The following is a 19,218-nucleotide window of genomic DNA, read 5'->3' as shown; positions in this document are numbered from 1 at the left end:
CCGGCTCTCTCCGAGGACTCCCTTAAATAAAGTCCCCTATCCTGCACTTTTCTGGGCAAACAACCTCCTCTGCTCTTTATTAACTAAATATGAGGGGGACTTTGACCGGGGGACAAAAATTCAATATTTTCCCCCACCAAATATTTAAACCAAGCAAATAAACAGACAAATAAATAGATCTCCTCTGCCAGGGGAGTGGAGGGCCAGCCGGTCCCCAGAATGTAATTTGACGGCCCACTTACTTGGAGGGCCAGAGCCCGACTCTACTCAGACACTCATTCGAAGAGCTGTCAATCAAGGGGCAGTAGCGTTTGGGATATGAGTGTGTGCGCTCCTGAGATGGTGGGTGTATGTGCATGTGTGTGTGCGTGTGTGTGTGTTAAAGCAGTGGATGCCAATTCATCCTCAAGGTTGGAGCAGATAAGGTGAGCATCACTCCTGACGAACACACCACACCTTTCTGCAACCCATGCCCCCGTTTTCAATGCAATCCCTCCTCCCTTCTTATATCTGTCCATTGCCTCTTGAATTCTGCATATAAAATAATCCTTAAGAATGACCTAATATTCACAATTTTGTTCTGACAGTCTCCTGGAGATATATTAAACATGATGGCAGCGTAGGAAGAGAATGATGAGGTCGATTGCCTTTGCAGTCCAGTGCAACTGAGAAAAACTTCAAATGCTGATAGAAGACGAGGAACAGTAGTCATTGCACAATTTTCTCTCTCTCTCATTTCTGGTTATATTCTCTGTTTCTTGTTGAACAACATTTCTCTTTCATCTTCAGCTTTGTCTTCATCTTTTGAAATGAGGCAGATCAACAGATCCATCTGTGTCTTTGTACTCATCCTTTTGTTGTTTTCTGTGAAGGATCTCGGAGAGATTTTGAAAAGAAAAAAAAAAGAAAAAACTCCAGGTAAGTAAAATACATCACTGTGATGATTCTCGTACAATAAATGACTCTAATTGCCATCAACGTTGAAAGGAGACAATTTGATACTTTTGTCCCCAGCAGCCTTCAGGTGGAATGCTTCACCTGTAAAGTATTAGCTGTCACTTTGTTCTCCTGCTCTTTATCATGTGCTGCTTTGGAAAAAAAAAAGTCCTGTTAGGAGAAAAATGACAGCATCTTCCCAAATCTTGTGTAAATGCTCAAAGCTTTATAAATAGTGCCAATTCATTGCAGTGTGCAGTCACACACAGTACATTGCCTTGCAGAAGAATGAACACCGCTTACATTTTTGCACATTCTTCTTACACTTGTACAACTGATAAGCCTGTCTATATTATTTTATGTAACATGGGATTTTATGTAATCAGCCCATACAAACTAAAGCAAAGTCACCAAGCGGTTGGAAAATTATGCAGGATTTTTCTTTTTGTCTTTTCTCTAAAAAACAAAATCAGAATTTTTTTTTAATGAAATATTTGTACATTTTTCAATCTTCCTCTGTCTACCTCATATCCATGACTTTGGCCTGAGATTTCAAATCAAAAGTAAATAAGATGAAGTGACAAAATGTGTAAAATTATTAATACTTTTGCAAGGACTATGTGTAAGTGAATATACCCGTTTGATCAATGCATTTTTTTAATTTTTTAATCCACTAGTGAGGTTATAGCTTCTTTACCTCTGGCTGCCTTTGTTCCATCTTCCTAAAATGAATAAAAAGCTCTCTCTTTCGTCCTAAGTGTGGATTGCAGGCGTGTGTGTGTGTGCGGATGTGCGTGTGTGTGCGTGTGTGTGCGTGTGTGTGTGTGTGTGTGTGTGTTAGTGGGTTGCTGCATGGGGAGAGGACTGGCGATATCAGAAAGTCCTTTCATCCATTTTAGATGAGATGCAGATGACTCAATTATGCTTGGCCCTGACATCAAGACCACTCGGCGGAGGAGCTGCTAACGTTGGAAAACGATCCATTTAATCCCACTGATATGAATGGCGGGGCAATAAGGGGTCTCGCAATGTTAAGAGAGAGAGACAGGTGTGAGTGGGGATGCTTCATCGGCGGTTTGGAGAAACAGGGCACAGTGGACTGGAATGGTGTAAAAGTGAGAATTCACAATCAGAAACTTTCTTTTTGTTGCTTTTGTGCTTTATAGTTGGCTAAAGTACAACTAATTTTATTCTGGAATGAAGAACAAAACATGAACATTAGCTGACATGTAACATTGACTTTGGTTTGGTTCCCTAAGGCAACCCAGGTGAATTTTGTTATCAGATCAAATAACACAGCGGAGTAGACCGTTCAACATACAAAGAATCCCAACTTTTATGCTCCTGGGATCTGTTTCTACACTAGCCACAGTGTTGCAACTGCTACAAAGATCATCTTTTCAGACAAACTCCAGTGGTAGAAAATTCAACCAGCAGAGATCAATGAGTGGGGAATGAATATGGGGATTGAATGGGAGAAATGGGTCAGCCGTTCCAGACTGGTAATGAAAGAGGGTGAGATAAAGAGACTGAGGTCCTGCAGGACAGATGATATTGCTGCGGCTGGTTACCAGAGCCAGGGCCACAGCAAAGACCCACAAACATGCTCTACATTTGATCAGATTACTGTTTGATCTGAAAGGGCTCTCTCCCTGAAGACCGCCTCTCCACTTTGCAATAAGTGCACACACTCATCACGCCATAGCTTGTGTTCATCAGAGCTGCTTAACTGCAAAGCTTCTGACTACATAAACATCACCAACATGACTTCACCATCAATTCCCTCTTACTCTAATACTAAATGAACAGGGGGCAAGGAAGCATGTCAGTGGTGATCAGTTTTCTATCAGTCTATCGCCTGCGCTTCATACATCTTGCAACTTCAATACTGTAAAAGCAAAAATAGGTATGTTTCAACAGTGAGTATTTGAATGTTTATGTATCGGTTTTTAGAGCTACTGTAGCATTTCTGCAAAATAAATTCTTGAAACATAAAAATACCACCATATTTATACTACTAATAAAAACAATAATGCTCAAAAGGGAATTTCTCTGTCTACCTAAAAGCATTACACTGAAAAGAACATTCGGTTATAAGACCCTCATAAAATACAAATTATTTTCCATTTCAATTAAATAGAAAAAGGTTAATGTTCTGGAATGGCCAGTTTGGACTGCCAGTGTTGCATATGGATCCAAAGCTTCAGAAAAATCCACTTTCAGACTACCATTCATAAATACTGTTAATGTTTGCCAGATCATTAACCATCCATTTTAGATGAGATGCAGATGATGAAATTATGCTTGGCCCTAACCAAGCAAATATTCTTATGTTTTACTGTCATTGCATGGCATCAAAGGAAAGCATGGTAAACTTGAGTCTTTTGCATACTACCCAAAAAAATTTAACATCTGGTTATCAGGTGGACTGGAAAAGACCTTAAATTGTATATAGTACCATATGTATTCTCACTGACTACTTCTCATTTCAAACTTCTTTTGACAATGGTAATTTAAAAAAAGTACCAAAGTCCCCATCAAGAGTAGAGTCAAAAATAATGATCCAAATTTTTTTAAGAAATGGTTTCCTGTGTGATAAAATTCCATGATCAATTAATTAATCCAACTTTATTTGTAGAGCACTTTTCGTGCAGTGAACTGTAACATAAAATGCTTTACAGAATTCAGTAACACAAAGACATTCAGCCATTTGACACAGAAACAACACAATGATCAAATCAAGCTAATAAAACAAGTACCTTACAGGCTTATGTTTCCTCAAAGCAGTAAAAAATAACTGAATGCATGGAAAACTTTGGGAAGAAAGGCACATAATTACGGTTTATAAAAGTATTTTCGTCTTCTGTTTTTAGTAGTTTAAATTTTATGGCGGTTAATAAATAGAAATCTAGCAAAGAAACAAAATAGACTTGCATAAACAACCCAAACCTTTTATGAGTCAATCTAAATTGCACATGAATAGGAAAAGATCACACCAGTCCCAGAAAGTGATTCAGATCTTTAACCTTTAGCTGGATTTACAGCAATTACTTTCTGTGCCGCACAGTCTTTATGCTGATGTGAAACTTTTTTGCTCTGCCTCTTTTATGACCTTCAGTGTAATTAACAGTTGCAAAACATTAGGGCTTGTGTTGCTTCACATGTACTCAATCAAGTCAATGTTTTGTTGGTGCTGAGTGGTGTGTGTCTGCGTTGGTGACAAATGAGAGCAGCCCGTCCCACTGCTGACAGCCGCCCCAGAGCTGCGATGCTATCTTCAGCTCTTCTCCCTGCTTCTACAATTACTGCTGCTTCTGTGGCCCCGGGGCCTCTGACACCAGCCAGGGCTCCTTGGACACACAATGGATCGCACACACAAATACATTACATATGTGGATCAGTTTACAAAAACTCAAGCATGCACATTTTTAACAAGTGTCTTCATTTTGGTATATACAAACTACATTTTAGAGTGTGTAGCTCATGCACTGATTGCTGCAGAGCCAGAACCAAAAATGTGACCAGGGCTGCCTGATACATTATAGATCTGGAATAGTTCCTCATTTAACCTTGACTGATTTTTATTCACCAAAATCTCATAATAAATCTACGTTTTGCAGGTGGCGTTTAATATTTATCACAGGGACGTTAGAACACATTTCTTGATTTTATTTATGTAAACTGCATTCAGCCTTACTGCCACAGCCACACACTGGAACATTTGACTGGGATTTGACCCTAAACCGATACCTTTTCCTCACCACACACCTGGTTATTTTATCTCTCTCTGCCCCTATTGTCGGCCTAATTGAGTATGGCTCGGCTGGCTGGATGGCGGCTGACCCTGGTCAGAACAATGCATACCTGTGGCTCTCACCAGCGCCGTGTAATTGTCTCTTCAAGTGGGGCCCCTTTTTTTAGTTGCCCCCTCAGGGGGGAGAATGCTCCACACTCATCCATCACTCAGTCACTCAGCCACTACAGGAAGTAGTTAACACAAGCAACCTCTGGGACAGCAGCTGGTAAAGGGTGGGGCGGTGAGGTCTTAAAGTGCAATTGAGAATATTAACCATAATTTCTTTTACTGGGAGAGATTGTTCAATCCATCTGTTCATGGCTCAGTTGGAGGAAAGTTTGTGCTGACACAGCAACTTTTCTCAGATATAAAATAATCAGCAGATTATCTGATAAAAATAAAGTTCTAAGTTGTGGGGGAAAAAAATGGTTCTGACTCTAGTACTCGCTCAGGTTACCAGGAGGTTTCTCCAAAAACAAAATATAGTTTGGCAAAATGTTAATGGATGCAATACTAAAGATACTAGCACTTTTTTGAGTTGTAGCCCATTAAATCAACAGAGCATATTCTCCAGTCAAGAATGAACATTGACTTGCGAAAGTCTTCACATCCCTTTAACTTTTACTTTTTTTTTGTCCTGTTAAAAAAGTCAAACACAAAATACAGTGACTGTAACCTTTACTTTACCAGGTATGTCTCATTGAGATAAAAAAAAATCTATTTTTCAAGAGAATGCTGCACAAGAATGTTAGCAGCACACTGACAACTCAAAACCATATAAACTCCATAAAAATACAATATTGTATTGTTACTTGAGTACATTTTTGATGATTAGTTTCCACATTCTTTTCATTATTTTAATTCAGCACATCTCTACAATTCTACTTTCCCTAATCAACTCAAGTTCCAAAGCCAAAACCAAAAATGCACCAGATACAGAGGGGCACTTACAATTTATCTTAACATAATACTTTTATTAGCGACATTGTTCTAATGTTGTCTCTTATCGGTTAAGCCTACATATATTTGTTAACTACTATAAGTATTGGTTTCAAAAGATTTAGGTTAGAAAATATGATTGGAAACATAATTTTTTTTAGGTCTGCACTTATTTTGGAATTAATACTTTGTACCTGTGTGCTGTATTGGGCAGGAATACAACTTTCAAAAAAATGAGAAGGACTCAGGCGATTGGATAAAACACATTTCTTTTTTATTTACTGCCATTCCTACTGCTTCAGACATACAAGCTGAGGCGCTGGGAGCACAGAGTGATTCAAACAAGTCAACACTGCTGCTGATCTACAAACCAATCTCCCCGACAATAACAGACAACAAAAAGCGCTGAAAGAGAAGTAAGAAGAACAGCGTTTGGCAACCATTAACATCTTGGAAAAAACCTTAGAAGTAAAAAAAAAAAAAGGAGTGCATTTTGTATTTTTAATAGCAAACAGCATATCTACTTCATCATAAATTAGATGGAGAGAGAAATAAAACTAGTTGAGCCGCTAAATCACTTTGAGGTCGGCCCTCTTCCTCAACCCGTTTTTGCAGCTTTTCTGAAAGTGGATTTTGTCAGAAGCTCCGGATCTTTCCCTCGCTCTCTCGGATGGCCCGCAGCATTACAGGGGAACGTGGTGCTCTACACGCTTTAAGAGTAATTAAAAGCGACTGAACAGCTGTAATTATGAGAAACGGCGGTTATGTTCCGGGTCATTCTATCAGAGCTGCCTTTCATCAGAGCAAAGGAAGAAGGGGCTCTTCTGCAGCTCCCCGTTTCTTCGTCTTCAAGAACAAACAACTAGCAGGCGTCCTGGAGGGCTCACACACACTATCACATTCACACATTCGCGCCATTTTGTGGGCATGTGGGGGAGAGAGCGTGCACAAAACCCCCACAACCTCCCAAAAAAACGCACATACACAAGTCAACAACCGATCACATGGATAGTCGCATTGGCAAATGTACACACACACGCACGCACACACACACACACAAAGTACATTCGCAAAGCAAATGGCACAAGCACGCCACTGCACCACAAACACGACACGTTCTTCATGTTTTCCACCGGATGACATTCAGAACTTTCTTATCGTAGTCTCTCTTTGGTCTCTTCAGGCTCATTCCACTTCTGAACACAATAAAACGGGGTTACACTATACACAAGTGAAGAATGCGATACCATGTGACCAAAGTGAATTTTCTTACCAATCTATACTGTATCATAATACTATGAGACAAGCAGAAAGCATATATGGATGTACTGTACTGTGACTACCGAGGAGTCAATCCATTGATAAAAGCATGTTTGGATTACATGAGATTAAGCAACAGAGTACACAGAAATAATAAATAGTTACACAATGTATGCTAACACTGAAATGTAGGTTCCACATATGTTTTGTTAGACCGTTGTGATACTAGTAGCTCAATGCTAAGCTCTGCATTGTTAGCATGTTATTGAAGCATTACTCTGGATATAAGGTGGTGGTCTGGTTTTTGCTCCCAGACAAATCCAAGTTGGAGTGACTGGAATGCCAGTATCGGCAGGGATAGCGGTGGGTGAAAGAGAAGGGAAGGATGTAGACGCCCCAATCACAAGGAATCCAACCATGATGGAATCACAATAAATGTAGCATCAGTGGTCAGTCTCCTCAAACTGAAGTGGGGACCATTCAGAGAAGCTGGTGGGTTGATTTCTTTCATCCTTAGATCCTTTATCTGTTCTTCACATCCTAATAGAACAGAAACAAAACAATAAATATGAAAACCTGAAAAGTATTCTTTCTGGTATTTATCCATGTCAAAGGCTAAGGCTGAACATGGAATCATTTATTTTATTAGGCTCTCAGTTATAGTTTAAAACAACAGTCGATGCACATTTCCTTGCAAAAGCCACAGAATGAGCTCAATTTGACAAAGAAAAACTGTAGCTTGAATAAAAGGTAGTTCTAAAAATGTTTGTCTTATAGTTGGGGTCGGGTACAAATACAAATATTCTGTACTTTTTCCTCTATAATGGAGTGCATGTTTTTTGTTTTGTTTTGTGGTTATAATGTAATTTGAAAACAAAGAGAAATTGATAAATATGAAATAAACAATAGGACAGTAGAGGACTTTTGAACTGGCTCCATTTCATTAAAATGAACTCAACTTTTGAATCTGACCAAACATATTTTTGTTCACATTTTGAAGCAGGTGTGTAAACTTTTAGGACTGTAGGAATCTCTGCACAGAGTGAAATAGGGCTGCTAAGACTCGTTCTTGATTTTTGTTTTCTATTTAAATTGTCCTTTTGGGTCTTCATAATGACCATAAATGGCCATTTGTGTTGCTTGTGCCTTGAGCAACCCTTTCAGCTGTTCCCACATAGTGTGCGCCACATGTACATTTCGGTCTCGATTTCATGATTGACGGTTCACAAACTGTTCTAAAAATAATCGCATCAGTTATTGTGTGTCTGTGAGCATGTATTTATGTAAAACACTGAATAATAATAGCTGGTCTATTAACTTATGGAAAAGCGTTAAATAAACAGGCCAAGCCCTTGAGTGAATGAATACTGAATTGGTTTATTATTACAATCATACAGTAGCAGCCACATGTAACGCAAACCTAGTTTTGCTGTGTGAAAAGCCATGAAATGTGTGTGTCTGTTATTGCTGTTGCGTATTAGCCAAATGAAAAAAAAAATACAAACTTTAATTTAAGTTATTAATTTAGGACAAATACCATGTTAAAAAATTATTGATTGGTACAATTACTGTCACCCAGAATTATCCCCTAAAATGAATGTCACTGCAGAGTTATTTCAATTTTTATTTAACTTTAAGTTGAGATTTTTTAGAAACATTTACATAATAATTCATGGCTCTATGTTTCACTTTATGTATGTATATTTATAAAACAGCCATCAGGTTCTTTCAGGTCCACTAAACTTTATAAGAACCAATACTTAAATTACTGACATTTGAAAAGAACAAGGGAGGTTAAAAAACACCCTCAAAATCTCAATGGGATACTCACTAACACATAAATTTCTTTTCGTTTCTAGTTGTGGTCAGTTGGCAGACAGAGTAAACACAAAGATCTGTTGGGGGCTGCAGGTGTGTGAGAAGAACTGACCCGACCCGACTCCAGTTACAGACAAACAAATGTTTTAGATTTTTTGCTACATAGATCCCTACAAAATGTTTTTAAGATGAGATTGTTTTCCCAATTGAATAAATGCACTCAAATGTTGGATTTCTTAATTTTTGTAATTTATGCTAATGTAATAAAAGATGACTCAAGCAATTTTGCCCATCATTAAAAATAGACTTATTTGGTGAGTGTGTACATTTATTTTGGGCCCACCTCCACAGCAGTGACTCCACTCTGCTGATGATATCAGCCAGATCAAAGGGCAGAGGCATGCCGGGGTCATCCACACCCCAGAAGGGTCGGTCCACTGGGGCCTCCTCAGGGGGTAACGTCTGCGCCAGACTCGAGTGGCACCTGAGGCGAGAGGACACAGGAAACACACAAAGCCATTAACTCCGCCCTACCATCAGAACTAATTGGAAGAAACACACATCAGGGCAACAGACTTGGAAGACTTTCTGTTGCGTTCAACACCAGCAATGGAGAATGTTCTATCGCACTTGCAGCTTAGGAGTTTGTCTTTGTCTCGCTTGTATAAAAGAGACTGTAAGCATATTTAATTTCCTGCACTTGCCTTGAACTGTTTTTGGCAATACTGACATAATTTCAAGCCAGGAAAGCTCCCAGAACCAAACATAGCTGAGACAAATAGGAAAAGTGATGTCAGAACATATTTTCTCAAGCGATGAATGCCTGTGACAGCATAAAAGTGATGATAAGACATGATATCATGCATCATGATTAATGCCCTATTCATTTCACACTCACAAAGAGCCCCACACAGCAGGATGCTTTCATAAGAACATCACTCTCTGTTGCTGCAGTGAGAAAGCCAGCCTCTGCGTGTAACACCATGATTGTTGTGTGATTAATAATTGGGGGTCATCTGTAATTTCCACAGTATGTTGAACCCCCACAGACCTCGGCCACATCTTTTGTCAGACCTGTGTAAATATTTACTGCTGTGACTCTGTTGTGCTCGCTGCTGTCACTGTAAATCTGCCCTCCCTCTTCCTCCTGACAGACGAGAGTGACCCCTGACCTGGAGGTGCAACAGGGAGAGGCTGGATATGGCATTTTGTATGTTCCCTGTGTAGTGTGTGCTTTCTGAGCCACAAGGCCAGCTATATTCCCCACTCAGTCATTATGCCACCGTCTGTCATGTCTCTTTACCCAACCCACAGACGCCCAACCACCAACACCACCTTGTGGCCACTGACTGAGTGGAGGGCATGAAGGAGACCAAGGAAAAGATATGGGGGTCGGTTATGGATGGGATGAGGGGATGTTAAAGTTGTTAGGGGACAGCCGGAGGCTGCCACAATTTGTTGTAATATATTTTCTCCAGAGCCACTTAATGTTCAACTGGCTCTCAGCCTAAGTGCTGCATTTTTGGTGCGGTTAGCCCTTTAAACGGCTGCTGCATTACGGTGGTGAGGAGCAGCATTAACATCCACTGTCCAATATATCTTTTGGCGTTCTGGATCAGGGCCTGATAATAGCATCTGTTAACATGCACTAAGTACCATTATGTAGCACATCACTTCATAAATAATACGATTAAGCGACCTTGGGGCTTTGCGACGAGCCGTGTGTTTAAATGTTCTCATCATTTATTTAGGGTGCGAATTAAAGGAAGCACCACTTCAGAGAGGGAAGATGAAGACATGGATGGCATACTGATCTCTGCAGTGTGTGAGTGCAAACTGACCCAGACAGCAAACACATACACACCGAGCGATTCTGCTGACATCGGCTTATGGACACCACAGGCCAGAGGAAGCCCTGCTTTTGATTTGGTCTGATTAAGTATTCATGCAGCAGAGCTATGAAAGAACAGCCTTTTTCTGCTGCCCTGAGTCATAATGAAAGGCTAGCGTGAAACCTCGACTGGCCACCTTCAACAGAGCTGCTGCATTTATTTGACAAGGGATCTTGCAACATTTGTACGCAAACAGAAGGCTCCTGGTTTACCAGAGATATAAAAGATATAGAGGCTGGAGGACTATCAAAGATAATATAGTGAAGGTAATTCAGCACACACTTTTACACAATCTACCACTGTTTCCCGAGTACCGTCCCCTGACTGCTAAAATGGAACCAAACAAAAAGTCAATACCGGGCGAGGTGCCTTAAGCTCTCCAGGGCTCTCACAAGATATTCAGTGTAAGGCACAGTGGCGTACAAACAAGGCCCTCCGAAAGACTTTCCCCTGGCAGAGCAGTCCACCTTAAAGTTAAGGTCAAAGACAAAGAGGCGTGCATGTGTGTGTTCAGTGGTGTTGGAAAGGGAGGGCTTTAAAGGAGGTAGAGAATGTGTTTGCGAGTCCAGGCTGTTCCAATGGATTAACCCCAGACAGATATGGGCCTAACTATCCCATCTGGCGCTCGGTCAAGAGAGATTGGCAATACAATCACTCATTTCAATTTGCCCTGAAACCTTATAGCCTGGCAGGCCTGTGCTCAAATGGTATGCTAATGCGAAAGGTATCTAGGACTCCATCGCCTCTATTCCACAGAGGCCTGTACCTCCGTGCAGCACAGCGCACTTGAACTGTGGCTGGGGCAGTAGCTCCATGGCCCTCACTGTAATAAGGGCCCAAGCCCCTTTGCGCTCAAACTAACCACTTTAGCTAAAGTGAGTGTTAATTATGGACAGGCAAAGCAGTCAATAAAAGGTTAATGTAAAAGTCAAAGGATAAATTCCTTTAAGCATTGCATCATTCCACCATCTCTGCGACCAACACACTGCTCACAGGTCTCCTAATCAATACGTTTTACTGTAATGCGCTCCCCATCGATTTCCTCCCCCTGCACTCCATGGTCCAAGCTCCATCACTTGGTTGAATAAAGGAAGGAGAGGAGAAAAGGGGGGCAGTGAAAACTGAGTAAATAAAATGATTAACCTCAGTTTCACTTTGTTGTTTCGCTCTCTGAGTCCATCTGAAAGGCTTGTCAGAAGAGTGAAGGGTGGTCCAATATCATCCCTGCCATCAGATCACAACTGTCCTGACCAGCATCATCAGTACTTTCAATCTCTGGTTGGTGTGTAATTGTGTAGGAGTACACTCAAGCAGGGTCATACATTAAAAGGCTCTACGCTCTTAACAGGGTAGAAATCCCCCTAATAGACAACATCAGTGCTTCCGACTCAAGCAATTACACTGATAAATGCACAATTGTGTCAGGCAAAGTGAAAAACAACCAAGGTAGATAGGAGACAACGCTTATTGCATTATTGTTCCAGAAGGATTTTTCTAATCACAAGGGACTACAAAGCGTGGGCTTCCTGACTCAGGACATCATCATACAAAATGCCAAAATGATGTGTTGCTTTTTACAAAAGTCAAAGAAAGAAAACGGTAAGTGGAGGCAAAAAAGTTAAAGCAACATGTGCTGTCCAAGGAGGAGGATGAGGAAATGCAATAGATGGCCCTGTGATAAATTACACATAAAGCATTTAAACATAATTTAGAAATATTTTTCTGCATCTATGTTTTGGCCTCCGTTGCTATAAGTTCCGACATTGTTTGATTTAGAAATTTAGCATAGCACTCCCTTTTTTGTCTCAGCTCTGGTAACAACTAAACATTGCTATTGTCTGCAAGAAAGAAAGCTGACTGATTGGAAAGTCATGGGGTGGAAACTACAGAAGTGTGGTTGATGAAGTCATTTTTTGTTTGAAAGTACAGCTGGTAAGCATTTGAATTTAATTAAACTTCGACTAAACTCAATGGCCATTTGCTCTAGATGTTCATTAAATTTTCCACGAGTGTTTATCTTAAAAAAAGTAACAATGTAAAAAAGGTTGGGCTTACACCAACATTGACAATTTATCAACTTACTTTTAAGTAAAATCAAATTCTTCTTTTTAAACAAACTTCACTGAAAAAAAAAAAAAACTATAAAAAATTATATATCTATATATATCTATATATATATATATATATATATACACACAGTTTGTTTAAGAGTTTTGTGTGGTTATCAATAAACACTTTCGGGTTATGTTACTGTGAGAATCTCACTCCTACCCTAGTCTAACTTCAATGAAAGTATGTTTTATGAAGATTAGAACAGATAAAAAAAAGAAAGGAAAAAAAAGAAATATTAGACATTAAATGTGTAACTATAGCTACGTGAGTGGTGTATTTTGTACACAGTACATTAAAGCACACCAGCGGAGAGCAATATCAACACTGAACAAAGAACCATTTCAAAAGTATGTGTCCTTCCCTGCCTATGAACTTAACCACCCCAAAAGATAAAACTTGTACAAAAGTATACTGAACATCAATCAATCAGCCTTGCCACTTTTTCATCTGTATTACATGCCTGTGCTGATCAAGGGAAGTGAAATACCTTAGATCACCTGCTTCCTCATTCTCTGCCTGTTTCATCTGACTCGCAAGAAATTTTGCGCAGGTGTGAACTTTTATGGTTTTGGCAGCCTGAGTGCTTGAGAGCTGAGAATGCAATCAAACAAGTCATGAAAAAACAGGCATGTGTCTCATAAATCAGTGTGTCCCTGAAGCTAGGGCATGCAATCACGCTCCAAGGGAAAATGAGAATGAAAGAAGTATATTATCTATGTACTTTTAGTATGTATGCAACGCTGTGTACAAAATTAGTGATTTAGCACATCTGCCTTTTATTTTAGGCAGTTACAGTTTTAATGGGTGAAAGACAGACATGTTGATTGCTTCTAATCCAGGTACTAATCTTGGTATTGTGCAAGATACAAGACAGAGATCCAGAGAGCAGAACCCATGTACTTTTAAGGTTTGAATCGCAGCCTATGCCACCCAGAACTCAAAATGTCATGTTCAGCCCCAATTTTTTGTCATTATTAGGGGCATTAAATTGACGCACAACCCTTTGAATTTACATTTTATCATTTATTACCACATATATATAGCTCCAAATGTGAAGTAGTGGTAAATATGAACCACACAGCAGAAACTAAAGCGTGAGCAGGGCCAGCTTTTAACAGTTTCCTTAAGATCAAGCAAATGCTATTGTGTCTGCAGACGGCTGCTGACTGTACATTTTGTGTGTGAGGTGGGCAAGTATGGTGAGGGAACCAGAGAGGGAGGGGGTATGATCAAATGCATGACATATGTTCCTTTCTTTTTGAGTCCCTCTAAGGAGCCTTGGCTAATAAAACCAACATCTGATGCACTCTTTTTTTCCCCCCTTTAATTAATGGTTGCGGTAACTGCAAAAAGGGGCATTAGTAAGAGGGCTTGTTTAAAACCCTCTGCCCACTCCACCCACGTGCCACTTACGACTGCGCTGCTGCTGGGAACAATGATTCTGTCGGAGTGTATGGGTACCTGTGGGTGGGGCAGCCTCTTCCTCTGACTCTGTGAGGTCTCCCCTTTGCCAGCTGGAGTCTATATTGCTCATTAAACCACATGAAACAAATAAGGTTCGTTATTGGCATCTTAAGCTAGCTTCAAACCCAGGACTGTGGGTAACAAGGGAGTCTACGGCAAATTCATAGAAGTTTTGTTATACCTTCACAGTCCTCGCCTGTTTTACACCAAGTGTGTTTGATGTGGCCTGGCTCTCTGCCCTGTCTGGAGCTGGATGAACCAGATGTAACAGAAGAAACACACACACACACAAAAGCCAGGTAGACGCTAAAGTCAGCCTTCATAATTGAAGGCAATAAAACACTTGCAGCTTGGAAGTGCAAAGGAGGGGAGCTCCTAAACTGCTGCTACTGCTCTCAAAAACCAGGTGGATGTCTATTAGGTGCTTAACAGCGTAACAAATTACCAAACACCCTGGCCTGCTCTTTCTCCTCCTGAGGGTACTGGATGGAATGTGGCCTAATGTCAACACAGGCCCAAAATTTATGAGAGGACAACTATTGTTCAAATGCAATTTAATAAAAAAAAAGAAGAAGGCAGGAAAAGGACAAATAGATAGGGTCCTCCTGGTAGTTTACATTTTCAGCAAGGGGAGGAGAGACAGATCAACCCCTAAGGCTGAAAGAGAGACAGTTTGAGTGTGTGTGCTCAAGGTTGACTTGGTAAGAGTGAGAATGATTGTGACTTTTGGCCTTCTAGCCACCTGAATCTGGCTGAAGAGTTATTCAAGTAGAACACACAGCTTAAAGAAGAATGAAAAAGAAATTAAAGACAATTTAAAAGAAAGTTTCAAGTAGTATATCTGTACAGCGATGGGGCACCTGGCTCTACTCAGCATGCGAATGTGACAAAATACCACAATGAGACATTTGTATGTAAACAGACAAAACTAATTAAACTCTGTTCCGACCAGACACTGAGGTTTCTCCGAATGACGTTCATTTATAAAACCCCTGGGGAGAAAGTGGAGCAATAGGAAGACTTGATGGTAAGGGTGAAAAGGGTTACAATCCTGTGAGTGATTAAGCTTTTCCCAGCTTAGAATTACACAGGCTGCAAATCTTACGTTAGCGAAGAGGCTTCATCAAGAACATGGTTAATGTGGCAATGGAAGCACCAACTTATTTTTTTATGCAGATTTAATGCCTTTGCTGTGAAACGTTATTGTGGGAGTAATATTATAAAACAATATTGTTCTATTTATATATTTATCCTTCTTCCCTTGTTGTTCAGATCCTCTAGGCCTTGTGGGCATCATCTGAACAGTGCAATAACGCTGGTGATGGATGTGGTGTGCTGCTATAGCAACCCAGTCCAGCTACTGGACAATACCTGACCGCAGTCACACGATAAGGTCGATCTAACAACGGCACAATTCCCACATGTCTTCAAGCGACAATAGAGGGCTTGAGCTAACTCTACTAATTATAGTGTATTGTATCTTAAATGGACAAGATACAAGTCATCCTTGCAGCTGCGGGGGATGTGGTGTTAAGTTCTTAAGCCTTTATGTAAAGCAAACTGTGAGACAGAAGCTTTAAACTGTTGCAAAACAGATATCAGGTTTCAGATATGTGTGTATTAAACTGCTTTACAAGGAAGGCAGAGTGGCATACAGCAAACGTTCTGTTTTTCTTTAAACAAAGCATGGGAACAAACAGCACAGTCTTCAATAGCAGGAAACAACTTTGAATCAACAAGACATTTTATTTAAACAGCATACAAGTAGTCACTTCATGGCTGACACTCCCTGAGATCATATTATAGGCTTCGTCAATATATATCTTCCTTCTCGATGACGCGGTCGTAAATTGTGGAGCTCATTAATTGGATGGCTGGAGGCGGAAGTTCTAATATGACCATTCAAAAACCACTTGATAATAAAGCAAAATTAACATAGCCATTTAAAAGTTATTATTAAATAATCAGGTAAATATTGCCATCCTAGCAGGCACAACTGTAATTATATTAGGTCCAGCATTGGTGATTCAGTGAAAGTACTTTAAGTCTTTGTCTTTTCAACAAACAAAGGAGTGGTGCTGTTCGAGAAAATGTTCTCATGCTTTCATCTGCAAGAAGTCAATAACAAAACTACCTTTACTTTCTCTGTTTAATCTGCAAGACAAAATCCTACTGATGCTTTACTTCCTCAGAAAAGCAACAATAAACAAAGTCCCAAATTCACTCAAGCATAGCACAGAATGTGTGTGCATTCATGCATGAACTGTGCGTTCGTGCCAGAGTAGGGCTTTCTGCCAGGTGTTTGAACTTCTGCATCACCAGGTACTCCTGCTGCGAGAACACAAGTTTGTTCACCCTATTAAGTAAATAGTGTAATCAAAGGGGAAAAAAAAAAAAAAAAAAGAACTAAGGAAAAAAAACGTTGTGAACACCCAGCAATTTGTTTGGAAGAGCAGTCAGGTTAGGCCCTAAGGCACTGCACCAAACACCATTCAAAAGGCTAATGAAGTGAGTCATGGAATGAATACCTGGCTATTCAGTTGACTTGGTGTGTGGTTTTAAGCCTACTTTAATTGTAATAATTCACATTAGATGGGGGTACAAACAGTAGACCGACCAGGTAGGAAAGTGGAGAAACAAAAATAACTTTAGTTGAACTAAAAAAAAAAAAAAAACTAAAACGGAACAAGAGTAAACAGCCAAGAAAGTAGATTAACGAGTCAAATGAAGCAGAGACAAACCACACAACACGTCATGCAGAATACAGCACAACTCCCAATGCCAATGCTGTAAGGCATTATGCAACACAATAATCTTTCTGAGACACGGCAATACATGATGTTAAGCTTATGAGAACGAGACAAGATTTTTAATTATTTTAAATATTATAGATACAGTACGTCAACGTAAATATTTAAGCCTAACATAAAAACCTAAAGTAAGTTTGACAAACTTGATTCAATTACATGCAACAAGTTAACTAACTGAGAGTGCCATCTGTTTTTTTCAGTGTCGTGAATACTCAAGTCTTACTCCAAATGTCTTTGTCACATCTCAAGTCTCTAATGGCTGACATGAATATCTTTTCACCAAATGCCAAATCTAGTCTGCCTATAAAACTAACATCAAGTTCTCTTTATTTTGTCCTTAGAACCAGTTAATAATTTTAAAGAAGTCTTTTCAACATTGAAATCAACATAATAAAAACAGTAACACACTCTTTAAAACCTTTAGAAGAGTATGACATTTAAACATTCTGAAAAAAATCTACCTCTAGCACAATATTTATTTAATACCAAAGATCCAAAAGAATGCAATTAACAGGCCAGCTTGAGAAGCCTGCTTTTAGTCGACTCTGTCAACACAAGAACAAATTCCTCTATTGTTTCAAAAGAGTCAAACATAGATAAAACATTCGCAACTATTTCCCATGACTCTTACTAATACTTTACATTATCTTTAACAGACAATATCATGTGCTGACAACAACAACATACTGGTTGTCATCACTTTCAAAGTGTGACTTTTTGTCCCAAGGTCTCATGCAATGAGATCTTGTTGCACCCCTGCATTCTGGGAAAGAAAAATCAGTTTATATAAAAGTGTGGAATGAAAAAAATGACCAGTGAAAAATATAATATAAAAATAAAATAAAGCGAGATGGTTAAGAGTCAGCAGAAACAAAAAAAAAAAAAAAAAAAAAAAAAAACATTGCAGCCTAGGTAGCAACAGTTAAAAGTACACTGAAAAAAAATCAAAATTACTATGAAATCTCATTTAATATGTGAAATGTATTTGTGGGGCAAAAATACAAGCTCTTTCTAGTGACCAGGTTTTGAGTGCAATCTATCAGCTATGGATTCTAACATGATTTGATGCCAAAAAAACATCTAACAAAATCAACTCACTATACCTGAAAATCATGTTTCACTGCCCTTTGTTAAGAAAATACTGATGTGAGAAAGCTGACACTTCTTGTCTCAAAAAAAAAGTCAAAGTTGGTTATAGAGGCTTAGTCTGTTTGCCACAAAGACAACAAGACGACAAAAGCCAAAAGAAGCGCTCAGCATAATGAAAACAGAGGATTACAAGTCAAGTGGTAACAGATCAACTCTTCATTAGTTTCCTGTCTGAACGATTTTCCTTCTCCATAAACATCCCCATTCTGCCCTACCTATCCCAGCGAGGACGGTTCTTGCTAAATTCTCTGGCGTTGCAACTGATCCCGGGTCAGCTGTGGGGAGTAAGAGAGGGATAACCTCTTTCTGAGCCCCACATAAAACCCAGATGGCTGTGTGGAAGCTGTGATCCAAAAACTAGCTTACAACTCAATCACTCTGGTTGCATCTCCAAGTCCACAGTTTAACCCCCTCTGATGTCAGCCAAGGTCACAGATGCACGCTTGAGAGGCGAAAAGAGCCAGGAGTGAAGTGCTGCCAGAGCCGAAGGAATTAGATCCGGGCTGAGTGGCCCTCATCTGGCTAAGCCCAGTAAGCAGCAAGACTAACAGGCTGAGGCACGGTGGTTTGGGTTCACGCACAAACACACACCCATGCGTTGAAACTTGGGTGCAAACGGACACACACACAAATAGATATATGGCGGCAAACACACATTGACACACACATACTAGCGGAAGGACTCCGAGGGCTACAGATGGCATGCCCTGGGCCTGGTAACAGGGGCTCTGATTGAGCTAGTTTTAGATCCAGAGTGGAAGCTGCCACAACACACGAGGCTCAGGGGTTCAGGGGGAAGACAAAGAACAGCGGAAGGAGTGCGTGAGGCAATGAGAAGAGGAGGTGGAGTCTGACTTCACTACCCTCACAAGGGATTCAACATTTTTAGTACAACATCAACATGTCACTGCCCATTTGTCCCCTTGCCCTGCTGTGCGTGTGCTCCTACCTGTGCATCTTCACCTAAAGCCTACTCCCATACACACTCTTCATGAAAACACACTCGCACAGCGGGAGCCAGCGGCCAATTCAGCCATAATTC

General features: G+C 40.0%; 1 protein-coding gene across 1 annotated transcript in view; it reads right to left on the bottom strand.

The window, feature by feature from the left end:
* Positions 1-5,923: 5,923 nt before the first annotated feature.
* The window catches only part of fto (FTO alpha-ketoglutarate dependent dioxygenase), a 141,857-nt gene continuing 128,562 nt past the window's right edge, over positions 5,924-19,218 (bottom strand). The window contains exons 9-10 of the mRNA XM_055036478.1: positions 9,093-9,233; positions 5,924-7,471 (exon numbers count right to left, since the gene is read on the bottom strand). Coding sequence (XP_054892453.1) covers positions 7,465-7,471; positions 9,093-9,233 — 148 coding nt within the window. The 3' untranslated portion in view covers positions 5,924-7,464. The remainder of the gene's footprint in view (positions 7,472-9,092; positions 9,234-19,218) is intronic.

This window comes from Poeciliopsis prolifica, unplaced genomic scaffold (genome assembly GCF_027474105.1).
Source record: "Poeciliopsis prolifica strain line A6 unplaced genomic scaffold, Auburn_PproV2 SCAFFOLD011, whole genome shotgun sequence".
NCBI classification, from domain to species: Eukaryota; Metazoa; Chordata; class Actinopteri; order Cyprinodontiformes; family Poeciliidae; genus Poeciliopsis; species Poeciliopsis prolifica.
This window is presented reverse-complemented; position numbering and strand designations above follow the sequence as displayed.